Below are 23,245 nucleotides of genomic sequence, written 5' to 3'. Positions count from 1 at the left end.
CTACACAGTCTCTTCGAGCCTCAGTTTCTTTTTCTGTAAAAATGAGGAGGAACCAACCCCGTCTTTGTGTCTTGGATGACTTTGAGGAGACGATGAGATGGCATGAGTTAAGGGGCTGGCTCAGTAAATACTCTTCCCTTCCCCATGACACCACGCCTCTCTCCTGTTACACATCCCTTGCCCTGCAGGCCTCTTAGGACCTGACCCTGGCCTAGGCTTTCACCCCACGCTGAGCCAGAACTCAGCCTTGACCTTCCAGAGTGGCTGGGGATGTTGTCCAAAAGGTGGTCTCACAGCACAGGGTAAACTTGAACTCAGTGGGTAAGTGCTGGAGGAGGTCAAACCCCCGCCTGCAGCCCCGAAGGTGGCACCTTCCCCCGGGAATGTAGGCCTGGCTGCCTTTCCCCCTCATATGTATAAGCATATGAGTCATTTAAGTACCCTCCTCATAGGCTTGAAAACGCCGGCACCAATGGCTCCTTCCGTTCCAATCTGTCGAAGGCCGTGCCCTGGCGGGCAGCCATGGGCATGAAAATCCAGTCCCCGGAATAGCTCCTGCCGCTCAGCATTTAAATGTCGTCTGTATTTTTATCCAATGATGGGTCACTCGGAGCCCCGCCCCCCCACCCCCATCTTCTGCCCCTCTAAGAATACATTTCCATTTATAGCGTCTGTACTCGGGACGCTGTTGTGTCCCTGTGTGGGGCCAGCGGCCGTGGCCAGTTTCCAGTGATTTGGAAACACTTTGGGGCCCTTGCTGTCCCCCAGCCTGCACTCCCTGTGGCCTTCACAGCAGGCTGCCTGACTCCCAGCCAAGCTCAGGCTCTGCCGGACAGAGCGCCTTTCTGCCTTCTGGGACAGCGTGCGCTCCCGGCCCTGCTGGAGGCAGGGAGGCAGCCGCGGGCCAGGGGACCCCCATCCAGCTGTGCTCTGCAGGGCCTCAGGGTGGCACTATACCTCAGAGGGGACCCTTCCCCCTTCCCTGGCTCACCAGGTGCCCACTGGGCTGGATGCCAGCACAGCAGGGCAGCTGTGAGCACAGGCAGCCAGGGCCCCAGGGGCCAGCGTGGAGCCCTGGGGAGGCGGCCGAGGGTTGTGTGGGGTCGGCCTCCAGGTGAGGCCGGCTAGGGTTCCAGTCCTGATCCTGCCTCTTGCCGGCTATGTGAGCCCCAGCACACGGCTCCACCTCTGTGAGCCCTGGGCTTCCGTCTTGGTGCGGGGTGGGGGGCGGGGGCGGCGTGGGTAGCTGGGAAGGGTCAGTCGGAAAGGTCAGGTGTGAAAGGAGTGCTTGGCCCGTTGGGGAGGAGTCCAGGAGATGCCAGTCCCCTTTTCTGTCCTCTTAACACAGGTGGGTGCAAGCTGCACGTTTGGGGAAATCACTTTGCAGTTGGAAATAAACCCGTGGCTTATACCTTCGCAGTTCTAGCAGTGGCATCTTCTCAATTGTGCTTTTATGCAACGCAGTCCCTGCCTTCCTGCCCCGTTCTGGTGTAGCTCATTCCACAGTGGGGCCCTGGGATTGAGAAACTTGACACACAGGTATACACCCGTGAAACCAGCGTCACCACCAAGAGAGCAACACATCCATCACCTCCCAGACCTCCCTTGTGCCTCACCCACGGTCTCCAGGCAACCCGTGGTCCACTGTCACTCTAGATAAGTATGTACTTTCCAGAAATTTATATAGGTGGACCCGTACTGTCAGGACCCTGGTTTGTCTGTAATTATTTCGAGGAGCTCATAGCAGTACCCTGTGGCTTTTGACGGCTGAGTCCATTGTGCGGCTGCCGCAATTGGTCTTTCCATTTGCCTGCTGATGGACACTTAGATTGTTTCCAGTTTGTGACTGTTACATCTACGCTCCCATGAATATTCATATGCATGTGTTGGTATGAGAATAGACTCATTTCTCTTGGGAGAATGCCTGGGGGTGGAATGGCGGGATCGTACGACAGGTACATGTTTAACTTCAGAACAGACTGCCAAGCCCTCTTCCGTGGAGCTTGTGCAACGCTTCCCTTCCACCAGCAGCATCTGAGAGTTCCAGTCGCTCAACATCCTCGCAGCACTTGCTGTGATCGGTCTTTGGAGTTCTAGCCATTCTCGGAGATATAGAGAGTGTCTCTCTGTGGGTTTAGTGTACATTTCCCCCATGACTTTGATGTGAGCATCATTTCATGGGGTTATTCACCATCAGTAAGTCTTTGGTGAAATGTCTATTCAAATCTTTTGCCCCGTTTTTAATGGGTCATTTGTTTTCTCATTACTGATTTTTCAGAGTTTTTTATACTGCATATAAATTCTTTATCAGGCATGTGGCTCACATACATTTTTCCATTCTGTTGCTTGTCTTTTCATTCTTTTAATTGCACCTTTTGAAGAGCAGTAGTTTTTCATCTTGATGAAGCCTTACTTACCAATTTTTTTTTATGGATCCTGCTTTTAGTGTCTTATCAAAACTTAACAACAGAACAAACAAGCTTTGCCTAACCTAAGATCACAAAGATTTTCTCATTTTCTTCTAGGAGATTTATAGCAAGTCTTGAAGTCACATCCCACTTTGTTCTTTTTAAGAATTGTTTTGGCTCTTTGAGGTCCTCTGCATTTCCATAAGAATCTTACAATTAGCTTGTCAAGTTCTACAAAAATGCTTGCTAGGATTTGTTTGGCATCGAGTTGAATCAGGAGGACGGTTTGGGGAGAAATGCCACTGTAGCAATGTTGACTCTTCCGACCCACTAACACAGTGTATTTTTCCATTTACTTAGGTCTTTTTAAATTTCCCTCATCATTGTCTTACAGTTTTCCATATACGGGTCTTATACTTCTTTTGTCAAATTTATCCCTAAATATTTAATAGGTTTTACGCATCCCCTAAGAACAATAGAAGTAACCATTTGTGTTCACTTTTGATTATACCTTCTATTGTTTCTTTCTGGAGATACAAGCAAGGATGTACATTTATTTTTATCCACCCACTCCCTGCCCCTACACACATACAAAATTGAACAGAACACAGTGTTCCATGGCTTGCTTTTTCCTCTTCCCGTACAGAGACCTTCCTCGTCCTCTTGACAGCTGTGTTGCCCTCTGCCTTATGGATGGTCTGTCGTTTACGGACCGGTCCCCTTGGATGGGCGTTTGGGTGGTCTCTAGTCGTTGGCTGGTACAGCTACGGCGAATAGCCCCGTGTATACGTCATGTGCTGTCTTCACCTGGAATTTACTGAACGCCATTCATGGGCCAAGCCCTGCACAGCCCACAGGCGACTGAGGACCAAACGTGACCTGTCCCAGCCCAGCTGTAGGGGAAGACCCTGCAGCCAGCGTGGGGCTGTGCCAGGAATATGTATTCACAGAGCCCAGGGAGGTGGGCGAGGCTGCCTCCCTAGGGGCCTTCTAGAAAGTCAGTGTCAGATTTCCTCCTTCTCCTCTTTGGTTGGATTTGGTGGCTTTTGTGGGAAGGAGGGGAGGGGAGAGGGTTGGACTTTGTGGGCAGAGAGGGTATGCCAGTGAGGGGTCACAGGTGGAGGTGACTGGAGCTGGGAGGCTACCCAGCAGAGAGAGACCTCCGCATGGGCACTGAGATTTGGGGACAGAGCCGTAGCTGATGGGCTGGAGGGAGAGAGCTGTGCATATATGTTGTAAGTGTGTGCATGGAGGGTCACCACCCAAACCTGTGCATGCGGGAGGGCATCACCCTGGCCCAGGCAGGCCTGTGGTGCGGGAGTTAGATGTGAACGCCCTGGGGCCAGCCTGCGGGGGCTGGGACCCTAATCTTGCATCTTGGGCAAGTGAAATGGGCGCGTACCACGTGTAAGCCTAGCTGGGACTGCTGTCGTTGTTACTACTGTTCCTCCCTCCAACCTCCACCCACCGGGCTGGAGATGGTGACCGGCGTTCTTTTCCCTTCCTTCTAACAGAGGAGCGTGGTGAGCTCATGTTAGCTTTTGAATGTCGAGGTCGGGGTTGGGGAGGGAGCGAGAGTAATTCTAGGGCTCCCCAGCACGGGTGCCCATAGGACTCAGCTCTGGTGGGCTCTCCAGCAGGCGCGCACATGCCCGCATGCCCGCGGACGCGCACACGCACCCACACCCCCCGGCGGTTCTCAGGAAGGTGGAGGAAGTGAGCAAGTGAACAAACAAGCACACTTTTCACCGAACTCCCTGGCTGGCTCTTGGCTCCCAGGGCTCTGACAGGCTGGGGCCGGCGGGGCTGACCAGGCCAAAGCGCCAACGAAAACCCTTGCTGGCTATTTTTGGGAGGAATGACCCACCACTTCCAAAGACTTGCTCCTAAATGGCGTTTGATTTCATGAAGCCTCGGAAACAGTGACATCACACGCGCCCGCCCGGGCGCCGCCCCCAGAGGGCGAACCACAGAGCCATCTGAGAACGGCCGGCAAGAGGCCGGAGAAGCACAGGCCCCAGCAGCAAAAGTTAAAATAGCAAAGCTGAGGTGTTCTGCTATGAAAAGACATTACAGAAGAGCCCCGTTAGTCAGACACTTCCGGGGCAGCCCCTTCCGCCTGTTTATTTTAGGTGAGGTTACGCCGCCTTCTCGCCCCGCGGGCCAGCTGTGGTCCTGTGGTCCCCACAGCGCATTTCTGTTAAGTCAGTGCTCGTTGGCATCTGCTGCCGATGTATGTTTTCACCTCAGGAACTGGGGGTGCCCTAAAGAACAACGACATTAGAGGCACGGCTTCGGCACCTCTTTGATTTAGCCAAGTGACACCTGTAATTACTGTACCGCTAGAATAAGTCACAAATCCAGAGCGACTTCATTTTTCCCGTCGGGGCCTTGGCCAAGTTTTTTCCAAGTATGCTCGGCCTTCTTGGGCACAGAGCAAAAAGGGAGAGGGTGGGACCGCTGAATCCTGATTCTTGGCCTCCATGGGGGCGGGGGGGCAGTCGAGGCTGGAGCCCCGACTTCTCCCAGTGGGAACTGACATCTTTGGGCGAGAACATGGGCTCCTTGGAAAATGAGCTTCACGCAGGTGAAGTTTTGCTCTGCCTACAGCAGGGTCCCCTGGCTTTGGCGCTATGGGCATGTTGGGCCCGTAACCTTTTGTTGTGAGGGCCTGACCTGTGCACCGAAGGATGTTTATTAGCATCCCTGGCCTCTGCCTCCCAGGTACCGGTAGCACCCCCAGTGTGACCACCAGAAATGTCTCCAGACATTGCCAGGTGTCCCCTACGGGAGAAAAATCGCCCCTGCTTGAGAACCACTAGCAACGACTTTTCAAGAGCATGAGAGATTAACAAGGGTTTCACCAGTTTTTACCAGCTGGTTTTTGTTTTAAATACTCCGAGGTGAGCTGGGCCTTGAACTGGGAAGTCACTACTACTCTTGGGGCTTCTGCTTTCTCCCCTGGAGAATGAATTGGCCCTGCAATCGCCGAGCCCCGTCCAGACCTGGCAGCGCAGTGTTGGAAGCAGGAGGTCCCCTGGGGCTTCGGTGTTCAGATTCTGTCCCACCAGGCGATGTGCCTCTTGGCCACCTTGCTCCTGTCCCTGGTCCCATTCTCCTGTCACCTTCTTAAGTGGTCAGTCCTTCTTAAGTCCAGCTCAGTGTTTTCTTGCTTTCGTTTAAACCCATTTTGCCTTTTTTAAAAATGAAATTTCTAAATACGCACAGGAGCAGAAGAGTCCCAAGAACTCGTCCCCAGCTGCCCCAAGGTCTGCTTCTTCCTCACCTTGGTCCTCAGGCCTTGGTCGCCAGAGGGCTCACGCCTGCGCACATTTGCTCATGGACTCACTCATTTGTGTTAGTTCCCCCAGGACCTGGTGCGGGCAGGGCAGGGGTGGGTGGCAGGGGGACCCAGGCCCTGCCCTTGAGAAACTCACAGTCTTGTGGGAGGTCAGAGAACAGGCATTTTTCATGTGACAACCATTAAGAATCCATCCTTTATCTTTCTCGGTTCGAGGCCAAGCCATTCCAGTACTTTAACCTTCCTTCCTAAGAAATATTTTCCACCTGAAATTGGGGCTGGATTCCACCCCTCGCTGTGGCACTTTGTAGGCGTGCAAGCTTAGCTACGTCACCGGGCTCGCTGGGCCTCCTCTCTAAAATGGGTTCACAAGCCCTACCTTGTGAGTTGGCCAAGAAAATCGGATGAGCACCTGCTGGTCACAGGCCTGGCATGAGCACATCCTCTAGGTGTGCACGAAGTAAGCGTCCCTTTCCCCTTCCCCATTCGCCTTGCCCTTTCTTCCACATTCTTCTGACAGTGAGTGGTCACAGCTCATCTATCTCATCACTGTGTCACCGCAGCGAGGGACTGACTAATAGGAGCCCAAGAGGACGGCTCACTTCCTGGTCTGTCACATGCCTGGGTTCTCACTGTCTTCCCTGTGGCCCGTTTTCTCAGTGACATTGACTGCTGACTCACGCGGCTTGTGGTCAGCTCTGAACCAGGGTCTTTTTCACCTCTCCTTGTGTCCTACCATGGCTCTCCAGCTTGCGTTTGGTGGCACGGGAATGGGGTCGTTACTAGAGAACATTCTGTTGCGGTGGTCCTAAACAGGGAGCCAAAGACACTGGTGGCCTAGCAGCTGCCGAGGGCAGGGGCTGTGTCTACCTTGACCACTTTCATTTTCCCGCCGTCGAAAGCACTGCCGACAGGTCCTTGGTGAATATCTGTTGAACGCGTCAGTGTGTTTGAACGGGTCCCTGTCTTCTGGGAGACCCCCACCTGCCTCTGAGGCAGCATCTTCGGAAAAGCAAATAAAACCTTGAGACTTGGAAATACCAGTAATTGAGCTCTAAACGGATTCCTGTAAATACAGGGCGGTGGAAGGTCCGTGGCCTATGGAGTTGGACTTGGATTTGAATCCCAGCTTTGCTAATCGCGGGCCCAACAACTTTGAGCAAGTTGCTTATAGCTAAACTTTGTCTTCTCCCTGGGCAAATGGGATATCAATGTCTGCCAGGGTTATTGTGAACATCGAATCCAAATGTGTGTGTTAAGCAGCTTGGCATGGGCTGGCAGTGATCTTGGTTTGATGTCATTCACTCTTTCCAGAGCACCTGCCTCCTTGGCTAGCCGTTGCCTCCTGTAGTTTGGCCCAAGTCTAACCCCCTCCCTTAGACCTTTGCTCACCTAGCCTTCCTCCCTCTCCCACCCGTGATGAAGACATGCTCTCCTGAACACCAGGTACACTCAGCAAACGTTTGTTGAGCCAGCTCTTCACGTTCAGACGCCTACGGGGTCCGGCAGTTGTGAAGAGAGCAGGCTGGGTGGGATTTGCACGTGATATCTCCCCCTTAAAATGATTTTTTAATTTTCTATTAAGTTAAAACTTTTTTAACTTTTCACTTTACTTGCAAAACATGGGCAAACATAATACAAAAACTTCCCATGTGCCCTTTGCCCAGTTTTCTCAAATGTTGACATCTTGGGTAACTAGATACCATTATCAAAGCCAAGGAAACAACACTGTATTTGTATTGGAACTAATCTACAGATCTAATTCAGATCCCGGCAGTTGTCCCATTGCTGTCCTTTCCTGATTTGGGACACCCTGCAGGACTTGGTTGTGGCTTCTCTTCCGCTTCCTCCAGTCTCGGATGGTGCCTTCGCCTCCACGGGCCTTCCTGACCTGGGTCGTTTGGACGAGGGCTGGCCAGTCGCTGTGAAACACGACCCTCAGTTTGGATTTGTTTGCTGTTTTCTCATGAGTCACTTGAGGGTGTGCCTTTGGAGCCCTCAGATCTCCCCAGGAGCGCTGTGCGCCCTCCCCAGTACGGCACATCAGGAGGCACATGACACGTCTCCTCCCTGGTGACGGGCACTTGGTCGCTTGGTCACGATGTCTGCTAAGTTTCTCCCCTGTGAAGTCACACTTTTTCCTTTTGTAATTAGCAAGGACTTGGTGGGGAGGGACTAAAGAGGGATGGGGATGTCCTGTTGCTCCTCGAATGTCTGATTTACAGATTTCTTTTTGTCCACATAGATCCTGGGCCTCCTGCTTTATCCGGTGGGTTATAACCTCGTACTGTGATTATTGACTGGAGTGTTCACATCGTCCTTTCTCTGGCCAGTGGGAGCCCCTCTAAGCGGCTTCCTGTCCTTTTGATACATCCCCTTCCTTCTTGGAATACTTTCTGGCTTTCTGGCATAAGATGATGCTCCAAGTTCATCTTGTATTTTCCCTGCCCAGCCCTAGAATTAGCCATTTCTCCAAAAAGCTGATTTCTCTGAGTAAAGAGTGATATTTAGAAGCCAAGGTTTCATCGCCAGGTGCGTCTGTTGTCTGTCTGTCACTGCTGTGGAACAGGCTGGGAAGCGTACGTGTATGTGCTGTGTCTGCATCCCCAGGGGCATTTCTGTGTTGTGTGTGTTGAAGCCTGTGAATCCCAGCACTTCTTCCGTCTCCGCGCCACCGCCCCAGGGTTTATTCTGCTTCTCGCCCTGTCCCTCTGTGACAGTGAGGCGCCTGGCCCCGCCCCCTCACTGCGTCCACCGATTTGATCGGTCCCCCTGTATGTAACAGCACCCCCCTCGCCCTCCTCCCCCTTACCAAGGCCCCGGGCCACCGCCACCTGCCACCCTGGGCAGCCTCTGACTTCCCGCAAAACTCCCGGTGTTGAAATGATGGCTCATGTGCTTTTTAAACCGTGAGGCCCATAAACCGTGAGGCCCAGTTTTGGCCTGCAGGCCCTGGATGGTGACTGGGATGAACTGGACAGGGAAGCTGGATGCAAGCCCCTCCCCCTCCCGGGGGTGGGGACGGCTGCCTCCATTCCCAGCCTAGTACCACCTGCAGGTGAACAAGGCCTCCGTCACGAGGATCAGCCCTTCTCTCGGCCTCTGCTTTGGCCGTTCTTACTACCAGGGCTACTCTTTGCTTGCACCCACCTTCCTCTTATCCTCCTGCTCTGCTCAGATGCCACCGCTTGCAGGAAGCTTCCTGGATTTCCCCGGCCCCTCCAGATGACCCCGTGGTGGAGCCCGCCCCCCGCCCCACCCCCACTGCCTTCTCTTTCCATTTCCTTTGTCTCTGCTGCTAACCCACAGGCACTGGGGGCCGATTTTGTCTCCATATCCTAGTGCCTAATAGAGCACCCAGCACATAGTAGGTGCTCATAAATGATACTCAGATGCGCATCACTAATAGTAACAGCAGTATTCAAATAACGCTTCCTGGGCGCCAGGCTGGCTCAAAGCACTTTACATGCTCAAACTCTGGTCCCAACCCCTATCAGTGGGATGGTTACGACTGTTGCCCCGTTTTACAGTTGCGGAACTGAGGCACAGGGAGGTTAAGTAAGGGACGTTTGAGCCCAGGCAGGCTGACCCTGCAGTGGCTGCTCTTTCCTCTCATAAGTCTCTCACGTGAAAGGGGTCAGCATTTTCCAGGTAAGGGAGGCGAGTAGGTATGGGCGGCTGAGTCACATGGCTATACCGCGCCCCCCCCCCCCGCCCTCCCCCATCACACTTGCAGCCCCAGTTTCTGGTGCCCTCCGGGGCCCAAGAGCCTGGCTGAGCAGGTAGGAGAGAAAGTGGTACCTTTTACCTTGGCAGCCCAAGGGACCTGGCTCTCCCCTGAGGCCTGAGGAAGTTAGCACAGTTCATGTGTCATAAGAGTGAGCACACAGGAGTCAAGTATCAGAGCTTACGCAAGACTTCTAAATCATTGCAGTGGGTCAGCAGGGCGCTAGCTGTTTCCCGGCCACCTAAGGGAACTGCACGCCAGCCTGTCACCTGCGCAGCGGCTCGTTACCGCGGCAGGCTCCAACCCCGGAGCCTGGGAGCCTGGTGTGTGGACTTGGAGCTCTGTCGGTAGAGCTGTCCGCTCAGGGCAAAGGGCAGGGGAGAGAGCCAAGGACGTGAGGAGCCTCCCCTGTGAACGCTCCATGTCAGATCTGCCAGGCGCTTGTACCTTCCTCCTCTCAGTAAGCTGGCAGGTCTGGGAGCAGTAGCCCCATGATTTACAGGCAAGGAAACTGAGGCACAGAGAGGTGAAGTTATTTGCCTAAAGTCACACAGCGAGGAAGACCAGCCAAGCGTTGAACCCAGGGCAGTCTGATTCAGGGCATTAAGTCTGAAACAGCTGGCCAGACTTAAACCCATGGAATCTGCCTGAGTCCCCAAGCCCAGACCCTTCTGCCACACCCCGCAGCCCCATCTGCTCTGATGGGGGCCCTAGGCACGCGCATTACAAACAGCCAGAGCCATCACATGACGGTGGCCCTGGGGGCAGGATTTTAGGGTCCCATCGCGCCTTGGGGTTAAGAAGAACCTGTAAGAAGCAGGCTGGGGGGCGGGGGGCGCGGGGGGCATGGGGAGTGGGGACTGGAGGTGAGGCAGAGAGGAGACACCTCGCTCTTAGGAAAGACTGCATCTCCCTCTTCTCCTCAAGGTCTGGGAAGCCCCGCACTCACTCAGGAGGGGGGTTCAGTGCCTCCCACAAATGCCTGTTGAGGGCCCACTCTGCGCCAGGCCCATGCCAGGGTCTGGGGATGTCACCAGCTCCCTGCCCTCATGGGGGTGACCTTCTGATGGGGAAAGGCCAGCCGAGAAACATGACTAAATGGGGGTCAGGGTCCTCTCAGGTGCCAATAGGTGTCCTGAGCAGGCGTGGGCGGTGTGGGGGTGGGGGGGTCCCATCACAGCGGGGGTTCCCACGGGCCTCTTGGTGGAGCCAGTTCTGGGAAGAGGCGTGACTGCTGAGCCACGTGGCCCACCAGCCACACCACGTCCCCTGCTGCCCACGACCAGCCGTTTGTGCCCGCCTCACCGCTGTCCCCTTTGCTCTCCGCAGGTTTGACATCTACAGGAAGGTGCCCAAGGACCTTACGCAGCCGACATACACCGGGGCCATTAGTGAGTAACCCCTTCTTGCTCTTGCCCCTCCCCACCTCTATGCAAACTCCCTGCACAGAGCTTTTCCCCTCTCCCCCACCCTAACCTGTCAGCACCCAGTGTCTGAAAGGAGAACCAGACGTCATCAATAGTGGCTGCCCTGGGCGCTCAGGGATCAGGGAGAGACTCACTTTTCTCTCCAGACTTTTCAGACTGTTTGCATTTTTGACATAAGCATGTTTTTAACCTTTTAAAAAACTAAAAAGTCACTCAGATTTTGGGTCCTAAATACTATTCAGTGAAAGGACAGAACTCCGTGGAGAAATGGGAACAAGAGTTCAAAATAAGCCTGGGACGGCCTGTGGGCCTGAAGGCGAAGAGGAGCCTGGAGGGAAGAAACAAAGCTGGGGTGTGTCAGTTGACGGGAGCCGCGGGGAGGCAGAGGCCAGAGGCAGCAGGTGGGGCGGTTTGAGCAACAAAATAAACGATGGGATTATCAACTTCTTGCCCAGAGAGTTAAGAAAAGGCCCGTGAGTCCATACTGATTTAAATAAATTGGGGAGAAGGGAGGAAGCTTCCTTACAGAAGAATTCCAGGTAATATATACAAGTATGTCCCCACCCAGGAGTTAGCGCTTAACTCTCTTCTCTTGGAGTGCGGGGTGGACTTAGTGACTTGCTTTTAAAGGGATGAAAATGGAAAGGGAATAGTGATGTGACTGGACACGCCTGGAGCACCACCTTGACTGAGGGATGAGGGTTAGCGTCGGCCAGCGAGAGAGATGTCTCGTGGGTGTCGCGTACCCCGCGGGGGAGGGCCCCCGTCTGCCGGAGATCCTCCCCCAGAACCCCAAGCCAGTCTAATCACGGGAAAATGTCAGACAGCCCCAGGCTGGGGGACATCCTTCAGGACCCTGAGGAGCACCGTTCACAAGTGGCCAGGTCCTGAAAACCAAGGAGAGGCTGGGGAGCTGTCACAGATTCGAAACCGAGGACACGTGGTGGCTGAATGTGAAGTGGGGCCCTGGATCAGTTCCTGGCACAGGCAAAGGTCGCTGATGGGGAAACTGGTGATCTAAGTCCGTCGCTTATTTAGTAATAGTACTGGACAATGTCACTGTTTCCCTGAGACAGACCTACCAGATGTTAACATAAGGGGAAGCTCAGAGAAGAGTGGGGGGAACTTCCTGTACCGTCTTTGTATCCAGTATTACTCCACAGTAAAAAGTTTATCTAGGAAAAGTCAAAACAAACCGAAAGTGCTATGCAGGCAGGCGTGATTTAACCGCATTTTTCAGAGGAGAAGATGGCCTGAGCGTGATATGTCACAGTTCACAAGTCAGAGAGCCAGACGGGGACTCAATGGGCCTCCTGCACCCCCGGCCTCTCCAGAGCTCAGTATGGGAAGGGGACCTTCCCCCACGGACTGTCCCCCGGGGTCAGGCGCACGGGTCGGAGTCCACGGTGGCCTCTCAAGACGGGCTGTCATCAGGGAGGGGATGACCTCAGGGACCCCCCACCCTGGCGGGCCCTGCCCAGCTCTCCCTCCTCCCTCCACCTTGGCTCGTTGATGCTGTGGCTGCCTTCTCAAGTCCCGAGTCTCCCCACCTCTAGGGAAGGGGACAAGCTCTTGGGTCCGGCAGCACGGGGTTCGCCCTCCCATTGAGCAGCTGGGTGACCTGGGGCCGGTCACCTGTCCTCTTCGAGTCTCAGTTTCCTGACCCGGGTGTTAAAGGGCATCACACCTGTCAAGGGCAGGGCACGTGCCAAGTCCTCGGCGCCTGGCGGCTGATAACCACTGCCCGGAGCCCGTGGCCCACAGGGGTCCGTGACTGCAGAAGCTGTGGCGCTTGGTGCCTTGATCCCCACGGAAAGGATGTTCGGGGCCTTGTTTGGCTGCCTGTTCAACTATGTCATGAACATGGGCCCAAAACTCCACACCTGGCCTGTCCCCTGCCCACACCAGCTGACAGCACAGCCCCGCCCGTGCCGGTGTGTTCAGCTTGCAGATGCGTGTCCTTCTAGAATTCGGTATATGTATCGTCAGGCTTGTGCGTACGTCTGTCTTTGTTTTCCACACAGACGCACAGAGGCTGTGCACACCATCTTCCCGGCCTCTCTTTCAGCTGGACACATGTCCCGGACGCCATCATACCAGCACATAATTGGCCACCACCGTCTTTTTTCCAGCTGTGTCCTCTCATGTTATCTGGGGGACCCACTGTTGATGTGAGCAGCCCATGGAGGGTGGACAGACATCCTTGTCTGTATCTTTTTGTACGCTGGTAGGGTTATTTCCATAAGGTAACTTCGTCAGAAGAGGAAGGACTGGGTCAGAGGGCCTGCGTGCTGTAAAATTGAGCAGGGACTGCCACACGGCCCTCCAGGGACGTGGTACGCTCTGCCCTCCCACCGAGTATGCTCACCGCGTGCCTGGCAGCTAGTTTCCTTACACGCGAGGGAAGGCGTGAGGCCTGGGCAGCCAGCCCTAAGCTGCATTTAGTGAACAAATACTTATTAACCCCGGCTCCGTGGAAAGACTGGGAACGTGTTGATGAATGGCCTTTGGTCTTTGTCTTGGAGGAGTGCGCGGCGGCAGACGCAGAAACATCTCCTTGCCTCGTGATAAGTGCTATTAATAACTGAAGAAGCCAGCGAGGGCGCCGGAGACGCATGGGTTGGGTTTGGATTCTGCCTCCTCCCCTGAAGCAGCCGTGTGGCTTTGGACAAATTCGCTGGCTTCCCGGAGTCTTGGGTCTCAGGCCCAGTGCCCCCTTGGCTGGCTGCACCAGGTCGCCCACTCGCCAGCACTCTCCTGGGGCTGCATTCCTACTGTCCGGGCCTGCGTCAGTCTCAGAAGAAGTCTGGGGTCAGAGCCGCAGCCTCTTGCCCAAACATGGACTGAAAAATCCCTCGTCGAGCCTTCAGTTATCAGAAGGCCTTTCTGGCTGAAATACCTCCTACCTGGCCTTCGTGTTTCTCATTCACTTATTCCGCAAAGGTTTATTTTATGTCTCCTCTGCACCGGGCACCATGTTAGACCCTGAGGCCACAGTGGTGCTGATCCGCAGTCTCTGTCCCCCCAGTCTGGGGACAGGGTGAGGGGAGCAGACACGGAGCTCGAGTGGTCAGGGCTGTGGGAGACTTGGGTTTCAGCCAAGCAGACTTGGGGCTCTTGGCGCCCACCTGCCGGGTGACCAGGCTTCCTCAGAGCCTTGAAGAAAGCACACGGGTTTCGGAGAGAGGCCTTGCCGGCCCTGCGGTCCTCCTCCGATCTGGACAGAGCGCGAACTTGGGGGCCCGTTTTGCAGGCTGGAGGCAAGGAGGGCAGCTAGGAGACCCTGACAGACCTAAGTCAGCATGGACCTTCAAAAGCACCTGCTTCTTTCGGGCCTGGTCGTCCCTGCAGCATCCTGCGGTTGCTGGGGCTGTGGGGGGTGGCGCGGGGGTTCTCTGAAGAACGGGTCCCACGCGATGTGATGCTGTTCAGAAACAGTGCGGGGGCCAGGTGAGGGGTGCAGGGCCTGCTCCGTCACCGCTGCAGCTCGCAGGTGGCAAGGGGAGGGACGTGGGCTGGGAGACTTGGGCTGTTGCCTGCGACGGATTTGCTCAGCAGCTGGAGAAGGCATTAGAAATTCATTTCCAGGCCATAAAAACAAACGAGCAAACAAACAAATGTGGGCGCTGTGTACGAGCTGATGTGGCACCTGCTTGGACACAGACTGCTGAGTGGGCAAGCACAGCTGAAGGCGGGGGCACCTCAGGCTGCTGTTTGCTTAGAGGGAAAAAGTCTTTATTTTATACATCTGTGCTCCCGGGCCAGGAAGGGCACAGGCCTGTGACGGTGCTGGCTCGGCGCGGGGACTGCGGTCAGGAGTGGGAAAGAGCCTCGCACACCATATGCCTGTCAGTGCAGCTTGACTCCTTATCCTGCGCCTATCTTACCTCTTCGAAAGGTGGGGGGAAAGAAAAAGTAACCCCCTTTAAAGCTGCCCAAATCGTTTTTTCAGAGTTCGGAAGAACTGGGGCGTGACTCTAGGAACCTCTGTGTCTTGGTGTGGCTTTGGAAGCTCACTGGGGACTCTGGGGGTATCCCTGGGCCCTTTGCTTGGAGCTGGAGCTCTGGGGTTCTTTTTGTTCGGACCTTGGCTCTCGAGAGCACAGATTCCAGCCTTGTCCCCTCCCAGTGTGGCTCCGGGGCAGTCTCCTCCTCAGCCAGAGCCTCCTTGTCTCCGCCCTCCACAGGGGCTCACGTCCCCACCCAGCGGGAATGCGCAATGACCAGAGGTCTCTCCATGCTTCCTCGGCGGGGTGCACAGTAGGCGCCCAGCAAACACTCGTTCTCTTTCCTCCTCCTCCAGAATGCATCTTTGACCATTCGTAGATAGACAGACAGATATGGAAATAGCAATACCACGGCTAATGGGGATGGTGGTGGTAACCGGTCTCAGCGCCCATCCGGTGGCTACACCAGTCCCAGTGCCGGCTGTCAAGAATGTACCAGAAGGAGCCGGTGGGGCTGGGAACTTTCTTTCTCTCTGCAGGAAACGAAGGGTCAGCCCAGTTGTCACGTCACCTTCCCCAAACCACCAAGCCCTTCAAGGCCTCTGTGATGAAAGGCCTAACAGAGAGCCGTGGCGAGTTTGCCCTCCAGGATATCAGTCTAGTACGAGAAGCAGCCCCAGATAACCATTGAGCTGTGGCAGGTGTCCAAACAGAGGCTGGGAGCGCAGGGGAAAGAGGAACCAGCCACGCTCCTGGGGACAGGGCGAGCCTCCCCCCAGAAGGGACATGTGAGTGGGGCCTTGCCTGGAAGGATGAGTAGGAGCTTGCCACACAGAGAAGGCAACTGCGGAGGCGGGGGGACATGGGAAAGCCATTCCGGGCAGCGGAACCACAGCCGTGAAGGGACAGACGTTAGGGGCCCGCCCATGGCTCAGCGTGGCCGGGTGGTGGCACGCGGTGGGGGGGGGGGGCATTGGGCGATGGGCCTGGGACACTGGCTGTGTCCTGCACCACGGAGCGAGGGCAGCGCTGCGCAGCCGAGCCCCCTTCACGTGCAGGGGCCGGCCCTGGAACCGCCCCCACTCTGCGTTTCAGACGGGGGCCACTCCTCGCCTCCACAAAGAACGGTCCCTCCTCTGGACGTGCAGAGCTCACTGTCTTCATTTTCCTACTTTTGATGGGGACACGGGCGCAATGTCAATGGCACCATGGGGGTGGGGGGTGGTGAGACACAGAAGAGACACGCAGCCAGGGAAGCAGGGAGGCGGGCGGGAGCCGTGGGGCCCGTGGCGCACTGGCGAGCTCAGAGCGCCTGAGGGGACGAGAGCTGGGTGCCCTGGAGCAGCCAGAAATCTGCTCCGACAGGAAATCTCCAGATTGTTCGGTGCCGACTCCATGTTTTGAAGTATGTTCCCCTCAAGCCAAACAGAACGCATATGCTGGCCCCCACGCGGCCACCTGGTTTTGACTGCATTAAACCGAGGGCTCTGGCGGACGAACGCTGGACTGGCTCCTGGGGGGCTCTGCCTGGTAGGGGCCTGGCCCACCTGGAGGGTCAGACCCATGTGAGTCGGTACCCGGCTCCCTTTCGGGGAGCAGGGCAGCTTCAGTCTAAGCCTGAGAGCAGGAAGGGGCTGTGGAGGCTGCGGGGGTGGGCTTTCCCCCGAGGGCAGGGGGCGGGGAGGCCAGGGCAGGGCCTTCGCCTGGTCAGTGCCCTGCGCCCTCACCTTGCGTCTCTGTTGTTTCTTCCAGTCTCTATCTGCTGCTGCCTCTTCATTCTCTTCCTCTTCCTTTCGGAGCTCACCGGATTCATAACCACAGAAGTGTAAGTTACCCCCCACCCCCAGTCCGCATTCCAGAGCTTTCCCAGATGAGAAGAGGGAGGGGCCTGAAAACAGAGAGAAACCTCAGAAGCTTCCAACGCCCTTTCCCAGCCTGTGGCATTGCTGCCCTTGTTTCTTAAAAGGGCTTTCAAGTCAGAGCAAAAGGCAAACGCTGCTTTGTTACAGCTGAAGCGGGAATTTGGGCTCCACGTTGGCGGGGGCGGGGGGGGGGGGCTGCCTACAACATGTCCATCTAGGTCCCCAGATGGACAGAACATGTTTGCCCCCTTGGCCATCCCTTTGTGTGGCCAGGGGCTTTTCCCCGCCTCTGACTCATCCCCGGGTCATTCAGTGTCAAAGCCGGAACAGTTCAGAGACACTGTGTGGCTTCCTATCCGAGGGGGCGCTGCCGCTGACATCAGAGGCCCTCGGCTAAGCCCCCTGCCCTGTTCCCAGGCCCACACTTGGTGAGGAAGCAGCGCGCTTCCTGGCAGCAACTGACGCATCGTGAGTGCATCCCCGACTCCTAGCGCACGCTCTGGGCCGTGTGTAACCCAGATGCCAGCGGCGTGATTTAGCCCCGGGCCTCATCGGACGCCCCTCTGAGACAGAATCAGACCCAGGAGCTTCCTGCCTTGGCCGGGGCGTGAGGCTTCCAGGTCTCTTTGTTTCCTTGTTTACAACCTAGAAAGTCATCAGGGGGTTGGAGGCCTGGCTGCTCACTCCCCTGTTCAACACTGGAATTTTCTCCTTCACTCATGGAATTTCTTGGTTTCCTTTGCTTCCTTCTCAGCCACGAGACAATAGGAAATTGGAAACATAGCTGCTTGGCCCCCGATGGGCCTGGCTGCTGTAAAAGCATTACCGCCTGTAACCCTCACACCGCCATGGGGACCAGTTGTCTCCTCTGGACGGATGAGGAAACTGAGGCTCAGAAGGGCAGGGCACTTGCTCACAGGCAGTAGGAGGTGGCTCCTGAGGCCTGCCAACCTCACCTCCCCTTCACCTGTTTCTGGATGTAGTTTCCGCGCCCCGCCCCGCCCCCAGGTGTGACAGGATTGGCCTTCCCTGTCCCTCTGCTCCTGTTTTTAACCCCGATGGCACCCAAGCCCAGGGGTCCTCACTGAGCGGTGGGAAACGCACTGGACAAGGATTGGGAGACCCAGGGCCAGGTGTCTGCTCGGTTACCACTTTGCTGTGTGACCCTGGGCAAGTTGCTGAACCTCTCTGGGTCTCAGTCTTGCTGGCAAAACAAGGGACGGTGGACCAGAATCCCACTCCCTTCCAGGCCTGGGGAGGCCTAGCTGCTTCCCAAGACACGACCCCCCCGACCATGCAGAGATTGGAGAAAGGACCTTGTGCCCCCTCCACACGCAGCCCCGAATGGGGGATGACTCGTCCGAGGTGTCTCCCCGTCTGCGCACATTTGGGCCATTGACGTGCTGGGGTCCCCCCATCCTGAACTGCAGGTGGAAGCAGGGAGCTCAGTGAGAGGCTGTGAAGTGGCTGGCGTGACAAAGGACCTGCTGCGCCAGGCTCCTCGAGTCTCTGTTCCCTGGGGGGAGGGTGCCTTGCAGGCTCCTCACGTTCTGAGCAAGATGAGCAGAGTACATGTGTGACCGCAACAAGGAGGGGCCCTGACCACGCCCTAGGCACCGGGTAGGAAGGCGGCTTTACCTGCTCCAGGCAAGGGCACGAGCAAGTGCGGAGGCCCAGAGGCAGGACTTCCCTGGGGTATGTGAAGTGCAGCCAGGGAACCGGTGCGGCGGGGGCGGGGGCCGGGCAGAGCACGGGCAGGAGAAACAGCGGGGCCGAGTCAGCCCTGTACACACGGCTTTGTGTTGGGGGGCCCGTCCTCGGCCCTGAGCCCCCAGCAGCTGGAGCCAGGCCTGCCTCATTCCCTGCCGTGCGGTTCCATGCTCAGTGGAGCCGAAAATGGCAGCAGTGGACACAGCCGGTCAGCAAGCAGACGGCCCTAGGATATATCAGTTTGTGATAAGGGCTCGGAATAAAAAGACAAAGTAGGGAGCAGAAGGAGAAGGCGTGTGGTGTCTTAGGCGGCTTGCACAAGATAGCAGCCCCCTTAGGAGGTGCTGCGCACGCGGCCCGACCACCGCAATAAAGCCAGGCGTCCGCGTTTTGCTGGTGGAGGTGGTCTGGACGTCCATTTGTAAAATCGCAACACCCGTGAATGAGGAATTTATTGTAGCCTTTGGTATTAATGGATTACCATATCTTTCTGCATTTACTCATTTCATAGTTACTCCCCATCTAACACTAGAAAAACCGGAAGGCCGCTCAACTCCTCACACAGGATAAGTGCCCTGTGTATGTTTATTTCCTCGTCCCCTCCCCTGAGTTACGGACGGGCCCCCTTGTATCCTGCCGACATTGTGAAGGCAGCTTAGGAACCCCGTGTATCAGCGCAGCCCCCAGCGCGGTCGGGCGCTGAGGCAGGGGCCCCAGGCAGGCGCGCTGGGACGTCAGCGCCGGCATCTCAGCTGCTTGCAGGGCCACCCTAGCAAGCCTGGGCAGGTCCTTCCGTGTACCCAAGGCCGGGCTCCTTTCCCAGGAGCACATCGTTCCGACCGCCCTGCTGCCTGTCCCCTCCCCGGGACTTCCTCTTCCGGGCCCCTGGGGGCATCCTGGACCCTCTGGTCCCACCAGATCCCTGGAGAGGAAGAAAGATGAGGGTGAGGGGAGAAATCAAACAAGAGGCTATTCTTCGAGGGTTCCCCTGTGTCCGGCCCCGGCCTAAGAAGCAGTTTCCCATTTGCAGTGTGTGTGGCTGGAGAGGAGGGAGGGAGGGAGGCGGGGACAAGAAGAGAGACCTGTTGGGGCCAGAGCCTCCGTTTATGACACGCAGGGGCCCTGATGTCCCCTCTGTCTCTGTTGCCACATAGCCATAATATGGAAGCTGCTCCAGGGGAGTCTGCAAGGGTGAGGACCGAGGGCGCCACAGAGGGACAACGGGTTCTCCTTTGGGGTCTTCCCTCTCTCAGAAGCGCATCTCACCGCTGCGGAGCCCTGCTGATCTGGGACGCATGGAAAGTCACAGTCCTTTTCCCTTTCGGAGCTGCTGGCCCTCCCTGGCAGTAGCGCGTGACCACAGTGGGTCAGTCCCCTACCCTGACGAGATTGTAACCCAAGGAAATGAGGTCACCGCTGGTTGGGTCAGCATGGCTGCAGCCCTGGCCTGTGGTTATCGGTGACCTAAGACGCTATTCTGGCCCGGCCCGGTGGGAGAGAGGCCTGTTTGTTTGGGCGGTTGGGTTCCCACCTGGGCCCTGGACAGGCCGTTAATTATGCTGGGGGAGAGGCCCCCCCAGGGTGCCGGGAGGCAGACTTTCCAGGGGAGCAAGCCACCCTCCTCGGAGAGCGCTGGCCACAGAACATGCCAGCCTCTGACTGCCCAGGCTCTGGCTGCTGTATTATTAACGTGGTGAGGACTTAGAATAAGAAACTGCAGCCATCGGAGCCCTCCATTGATATCATGTAGCATGACACAACTCATTCTCATTTCCCGTTGCGATTTTACAGCAGGCGAGCAGGTGCTGGCCACCAGGCCAGGAATTTATGATGCTCAGCCAATTTAATCATCACCAAGCCCCTTGAAGTGGGTTCTACTGTTAGCATTAGCCCTGCTTTACAGCCGGGGAAACTGAGGCACCAGGAGGCTAAAACCCCAATTCGGTTAGGAAGTGGTGGAGCCAGAGCCAAGCCCAAGCCTGACTGATGCCCGGGCATCACCCCGGCCTGTTACCCTGCCCTTTTCTGCCCAGATCGCCTTGGCCCCCTGGGCGCCTGGGAGCCGCTGCTCTTTGGTCAGAACAGTTGACTAGAGGGCTTGGATCCCCCCGGCCCAGGCAGTGAGCAGGCAGTGAGGACTCCGGGAGCCACTGCCCACTGGGGGAACTCGGAGGGCACCCGGCCGGTGTCCTCGCACGCAGCCCCAGCAGGTCCACAGCGAGGAGGCCGGTGGCGTCACCAGGGGGAGGAGCAGGCCCGCCGGAGCCCAGATGCCCACCCGTGTCCGGATGGTGCGCCAGGGCTGGGTAGCAGCCACGGTTGTCACTGTGCTCTTGAGAAAGGACCAGGGGGAGAGCTGAAGGCTTCTGAGCTCAGTGACCGGATCAGGCTTGTGCCTCAGCTCACCTCTTGCAAAGAGGGGGACCCTGGAGGCCAGGGGCCAGGTGAGGAGGCTGCACGAGGACCAAGGCAGAGGGTGACAGCTGTGTTGTGGGGCGGGGGCGGGACTTTGTGTCTGCAGAGGGCTCAGGTGGGGGGCATTATTCCCCGCCAGGTGGCGATTGCATAACCCGCCTCCCTCCCAGCCCCCTCCCACCAGGGCCTTTGCTGTGTGTAAGTTTCCATTAAATCCAGTTATTAAACTCGGAGGTCAGCGACTTTGGGCAGGAATCTGAACTATTCAAGTGCTCTTCTAAAAGCAAATAAAATTGTTTTCCGTAGATGTCACCAGACTCACGCCTCAGCCGAGAATTCCAAGGCCCTCCATCACATTCCACCTCCGCACCCCGCACCGCTCCCACCCCAGGCCCTCTCTCGCTCTCCCTACATGGTCTCGGCTCGCCCCCCACCCCCACGCCATCCGCCAGACTCCCTGACGCTGCCTGGCGTTCCCCGCCCCGGATGCGCCCCTACTCCTCCACCAGTGCAGCCGGTTACCTCCCCCGTCTGCTCTGTCAGCAGAGTGTGAGCCCCCGCTCTGTGCTGGTAGCACAGAGTCCCCTTCAGGGAGGGGGGCCCACTCAGATGCTGCCGCCCACAGGGTGTGGCAGGTGGTGACAGAGGGAGGTTACGGGCACATTAGGAGCGGCCCCTTGAGCGCCTCCAGAGCGTATGGATATTTGGGCCATGGGTGGCGGGGGAGCACCTGAAGATTATCAGAAAGACCGTGACACCTGCCCCACAGGTGTACTTGGGGGCCACGCCCCTCAGGTCTCCATCACTTTCCATCCTGTCCCGTGTCATCCAGGAGAAGGAACGCGGCACTGGGCTCCAGGGGCCCTGGGTCTCTAGATTCAGATCCTGCCTCTACCTCTTCCTGCCGTGTGACCTTGGCCAGTCTTTATCTGTCTTCCTCTGAGCCTGGCGTCATCCCTGTGGAAGGAGGAGAGTAACCCCAGTTAAACACTGGCTTGTCCTGCATGTTCCATGAGATATGCGTGAAAGCCCCGGCACGGTGCCTAGCACCACCTGCGAGTGCAGAACGGGGCCATCTCCTTTGCTTAGTCATCAGCAAGGCCGGATTTTACGTGTGCCTTAGACTTGACCGGGGCTGTGCTTGGCACCTTACACGCATGGACACATTCAGTCCTCCCCACAACGCTATGCGCTGGATACTGTTACTATCAACTCAGGAAACGTTGATGTTAATAGTAACAATAGCAGTAGTGGATGTGTATCGAGCACTTACTCTTTACTAAGGTTGTGCCACATCTATGATTGTCCCCGTCTTACAGATCTGGGGAGACTAAGGCAAGGGAGGCAAAGCCCCTTGGACGAGGTCAACCAGACAGTAGGTGGCGGAGCGAGGATTTGAACCCTGAGAACCTGGACTTCCACCAGGATGCCTTCTACCCAGAAGGGCCCGTGCTGTGTCCCCAAGGGTTAAATGAGGGACAAACACCGCTGCCCGGGCAGCCTGCCGTCCCATCGCTGGTCCTCATACAGCCCTGGGAAGTAGCCGAATCCTTAGCCCATGTTTTTCTTTCCCCTTCTTTTCCTCCTTTTCTCTCTCCTCCACCCCCGCGCCCACACCACCTTTTTTAGTGAGGTGTATATAACTTACAGATGGCAAAGTGCACACGTCTTAAAGGTGAGACTTGATGGGTGTTTACCTGCATTGACATCACACCCACATCAGTGCCCCATCGAGATAACACATCCCCGCCACCTGGAAGGTTCTCTCTGCCCCCCTCCCAGTCACCGCCCCTCCCCCACCGTTCTGACCTCTCTTACCGTAGATTACTTCTGCCTATCTTTTAACTTCATAGAAAGCTTTACCAGTTTTACAGCGGAGGAAACCAAGGCTCAGAGAGATGAAGCCCCTTGTCCCAGGCCCCCAGCTTCTCAGAGGTGTGGCCAGGTGGGGAGCCACACCTCCCTGTCACTGCCCCACGGGTCTTCTTATTACCCTGCCAGTGACGGGGAATCAGGCCCAGGGGCCCATCCCCAAACAACAGTGGGTCCCCAAAAAGCATCTGCTTTAGCTCCAAACGGGCTTTTAAAATCACATTTTACAATCAGCTTGGCCCCAGGCAACAAGGTTAGCCAGCCTTGGCAGGCACCCGTGAGTGACAAGTGACGTGAGGCTGTGAGTGGGCTCGCAGAGCCGGCTCGGGGAGGCAGGAAGCCAGCAGCCCCGGAACACTGGCTTTGTTCTCAGGAGGTGGCTGGACTGACCTCACCTGGCGGGCGGCCCAGGTGACGGGGCGTTTACCGCACAGCCCGGGGCCTCCAGGGAGGCACCTGAGAGCTGCCAGCTCTAGGCTTACAGAGCAAGACTGTCTCTGAGCCCCGCAGCTGAGAGCCTTCGCCGCCTCCCCTGCACCGTGGCCCCTTTGTCTGGGCCACGCTGAGGAGCCGGGC

General features: G+C 56.7%; 1 protein-coding gene across 3 annotated transcripts in view; it reads left to right on the top strand.

Moving 5' to 3' along the window:
• LOC129066476 (endoplasmic reticulum-Golgi intermediate compartment protein 1) overlaps window positions 1-23,245 on the top strand; it is a 77,039-nt gene that overhangs the window by 27,726 nt on the left and 26,068 nt on the right. For all 3 annotated transcript variants that reach the window (XM_054568040.1, XM_054568039.1, XM_054568041.1), the window contains exons 2-3: window positions 10,766-10,827; window positions 16,563-16,635. In XM_054568040.1, the coding sequence (XP_054424015.1) occupies window positions 10,766-10,827; window positions 16,563-16,635 (135 nt within the window). The remainder of the gene's footprint in view (window positions 1-10,765; window positions 10,828-16,562; window positions 16,636-23,245) is intronic.

Source organism: Pteronotus mesoamericanus, unplaced genomic scaffold (assembly GCF_021234165.1).
Source record: "Pteronotus mesoamericanus isolate MK-2021 breed Mesoamerican mustached bat unplaced genomic scaffold, CSHL_Meso_final contig_2, whole genome shotgun sequence".
Classification (NCBI taxonomy): Eukaryota; Metazoa; Chordata; class Mammalia; order Chiroptera; family Mormoopidae; genus Pteronotus; species Pteronotus mesoamericanus.
This window is presented reverse-complemented; position numbering and strand designations above follow the sequence as displayed.